Source organism: Galeopterus variegatus, unplaced genomic scaffold, assembly GCF_000696425.1.
Source record: "Galeopterus variegatus unplaced genomic scaffold, G_variegatus-3.0.2 Scaffold14214, whole genome shotgun sequence".
Classification (NCBI taxonomy): domain Eukaryota; kingdom Metazoa; phylum Chordata; class Mammalia; order Dermoptera; family Cynocephalidae; genus Galeopterus; species Galeopterus variegatus.
In genome coordinates this window covers 19324-22413 of record NW_007740325.1, presented here as the reverse complement: position 1 = coordinate 22413, position 3090 = coordinate 19324, and the positions used below count along the sequence as shown (strand labels likewise).

The 3090-nt window shown below is 39.1% G+C and overlaps 1 protein-coding gene across 1 annotated transcript in view; it reads left to right on the top strand.

The window, feature by feature from the left end:
* The window catches only part of LOC103581901 (chromosome unknown open reading frame, human C12orf56), a gene marked incomplete at its 5' end in the record, with an annotated part of 12740 nt that overhangs the window by 1110 nt on the left and 8540 nt on the right, over nucleotides 1-3090 (top strand). The window contains one exon of the mRNA XM_008563618.1: nucleotides 583-706. Coding sequence (XP_008561840.1) covers nucleotides 583-706 — 124 coding nt within the window. The remainder of the gene's footprint in view (nucleotides 1-582; nucleotides 707-3090) is intronic.

The window sequence follows — 3090 nt, the reverse complement described above, 5'->3', positions numbered from 1 at the left end:
TTCCTTAAATCACAGATTTTCTAAGCTGTGTGAACTTCTAGAACTACACTTGTTTTGAGCCCAAAGACCAAGATTCTATATTTTCATTTAAATTTCTTATCTCTATGGGCTGGCCCGGTGGCGCACTGGAGAGTGCGCTGCTTGGAAGCGTGGCAGTGCTCCCGCCGAGGGTTCAGATCCCATGTGGAGACCGGTTCCCACTCACTGGCTGAGCGTGGTGCTCCCGCCGAGGATTCAGATCCCATGTGGAGACCGGTTCCCGCTCACTGGCTGAGCGCGGTGTGGGCGCAACACCGAGGGTTGCGATCCCGTTGCCGGTCAGTAAAAAAGACAAAAAGGAAGAAAAAATAAAATAAAATAAATAAATTTCTTATCTCTAGACATTCATTTGCATGTCCAACGGTCCAAAAGTTTAGCCAAGAATGGTCTGCAATGCTTTGTACTTTTAAGTATAATTATATTCAGTGTCTGCAAACTTGGCTTCACTGTTTTTGTTTTCAAAACTTAAGTGTCTACAAACTTGGCTTCACTGTTTTTGTTTTCAAAGCTTACTGATTAATTGCCTTTTATTTGTTTTTTCAGGGGAACACTATTTAATCTCTTGGTAATTTTAATTAGCAAGCCTCAGATTCCAAAATCTTGTCCTGTGCTTGATATCCAGCTGGTGGCTGATTCACCTTTAGTTGAAATGTCTTTTGATGCTGAGGTGAGATGAGAATTTTTGGAGTAGACCAAATATAATATATAGGAGCCCTGGCTTCTTGTTTATTAATGTGGTCCATAACATTGTAGAATATAAAAATATGATTAAATCAAAGAAATAGGTATTGTCATTAACTTCAAAACTTAGATAACTGTTCTGTCAATATTAATATATCTATTTTATATGTTTTAAGATATGTATGCTATAGAAAATAATTAGCATTCTTTATAAGTTAGATAAATCTGCTTATGTTTGTCTCTATACAAAATATTGATGTGTATGTAATTTTATAATTGGAAGTCTAATTGGTGAAAAATCAGTGTCTTAGAGATTTTAGGGTGAACTTTTTTGCTTTAGTTTACCATCTCCCTACCTATATAAGCAGTGTAAACTCTCAGTGAGAGTTATTTGTTTTTCTGAGTTTGTACTAAAACATTAGACATATCAAACTGCCTAGACAGCATGTATTCTAAGGGAATAAATCAGCTTATTAGTTTATTTTGAGCCAGGCCAACACAGAATTTTTTTTTTTCCTTTTTGTCTTTTTTCGTGTCCGGCAATGGATCGCAACCCTCAGTGTCGCGCCCGTACCGGACCGGGACCGGCAACGGGATCGCAACCCTCGGTGTTGCACCCGCACCTCACTCAGCCAGTGAGCGGGAACCGGTCTGTATGTGGGATCCGAACCCTCGGCGGGAGTGTTGCCGCGCTCTCAAGCGGCGCACTGTAGCAGTGCGCCACCGGGCCGGCCCAACACAGAATTTTTTTAAAAAGAATGGGACATGATTTGATAGTTCTTAAACATACAGTTCTAGTTATGTTTTAGAAAATTATTCCATTTACTCATTCACTCAGTAAATATTTATTGAGCATTTATTATGTGCAAACAGTGTGCTAGACAGTGGGGTCCAAACAGTAAGCAAAACAGACACAATCTCTGCCTTCATTAGTTTATGATCTGGTGGGAGAGACGGCTGTTAATCAAATATACCCATGAATATACAAGTATTACAGACTGTATATGGGACATCTACAATACGACTTTCACCACTTTCAGTGGTGGAGTGAGTGGACTAGGGATTAAAGCGTGGGATGGAAGCAAGACTCAGAGCTGTTAAGAAGCTAATGCAGTAGTCTAGATGAGGGATGATATGGGCCAGAGGAGGCTTTCCATGTTCCCAAATGAGCCTAGTCTTCCTATTTAGAGCTTTCTTAACTTCCTGTACTTTTCTTTCATAGCCTTTGTCTCATTTTATAACTATGCATTTGTTTATCTGGTTGTTAGATTGATGTTTGTCCCCCAACTAGATGTGTATTCCATGAGCACAGGGACCATGTCTGTGTTGTTCTCCTTTGAATTCCCAACACCTAGCACAGTGTCTGATGCATATTTGTTGAATAAATAAATGAAGAAGAGAAGAAAAGTGATGTTTTAGTTGTAAAAAAGGATAGATTCCAGAAATTTTTAGGAAATTGGGCTGATAGGTTGACTTGAAAGTAAAGTGTAAGGATTAGAAGATGACTTTTAGATTCTGGCCTAAGAGTCAGGTAAGAATCACAGCAAAATGTGTAGGTTTAAAGGAGAAATAATGAGCTTGATTTTGGCTTTGTCCATTTGATTTGCTGTGGCATTTTCATTTGAAAATATCTAGTTGGAAGAATAGACAGGTCTGGGTTTCATATTTTCTTGTTCTCGGACTTGCTGATCTGTTGCATCTGTGCTATTAGTGTAGTCATCAGGAGATAATTTAGATTTTGGTACCAAGGTCTAATAGAGCAGGAATTTCAAACGAGAGCTCTTCCTTTCAAAAAGTGCTGTTAGGGAGAATGTGTTGGCCGGTAGCAGGCCCACAGACAGTTCTCACGCCCAAACATGCCCAAAGTGGCTTATGGGCCAAAAGACAGCCTTGTCAGCTGTTTAAGGTTCTTGAGAGCAACAAAAGTCTCCAAGCCCTATATTTACCCACACCATAGAAGGAGACTTAGTTCAAGTCAGGCAAATGCCTTAATTCCCCAGAGAATCTCTCATCTCAATTCTGGGAAGCATATTTCCTCATTCTTGAATTAGTTGTAAAAAGGATAGATTCCAGAAATTTTTAGGAAATTGGGCTGATAGGTTGACTTGAAAGTAAAGTGTAAGGATTAGAAGATGACTTTTAGATTCTGGCCTAAGAGTCAGGTAAGAATCACAGCAAAATGTGTAGGTTTAAAGGAGAAATAATGAGCTTGATTTTGGCTTTGTCCATTTGATTTGCTGTGGTATTTTCATTTGAAAATATCTAGTTGGAAGAATAGACAGGTCTGGGTTTCATGTTTTCTTGTTCTTGGACTTGCTGATCTGTTGCATCTGTGCTATTAGTGTAGTCATCAGGAGATAATTTAGATTT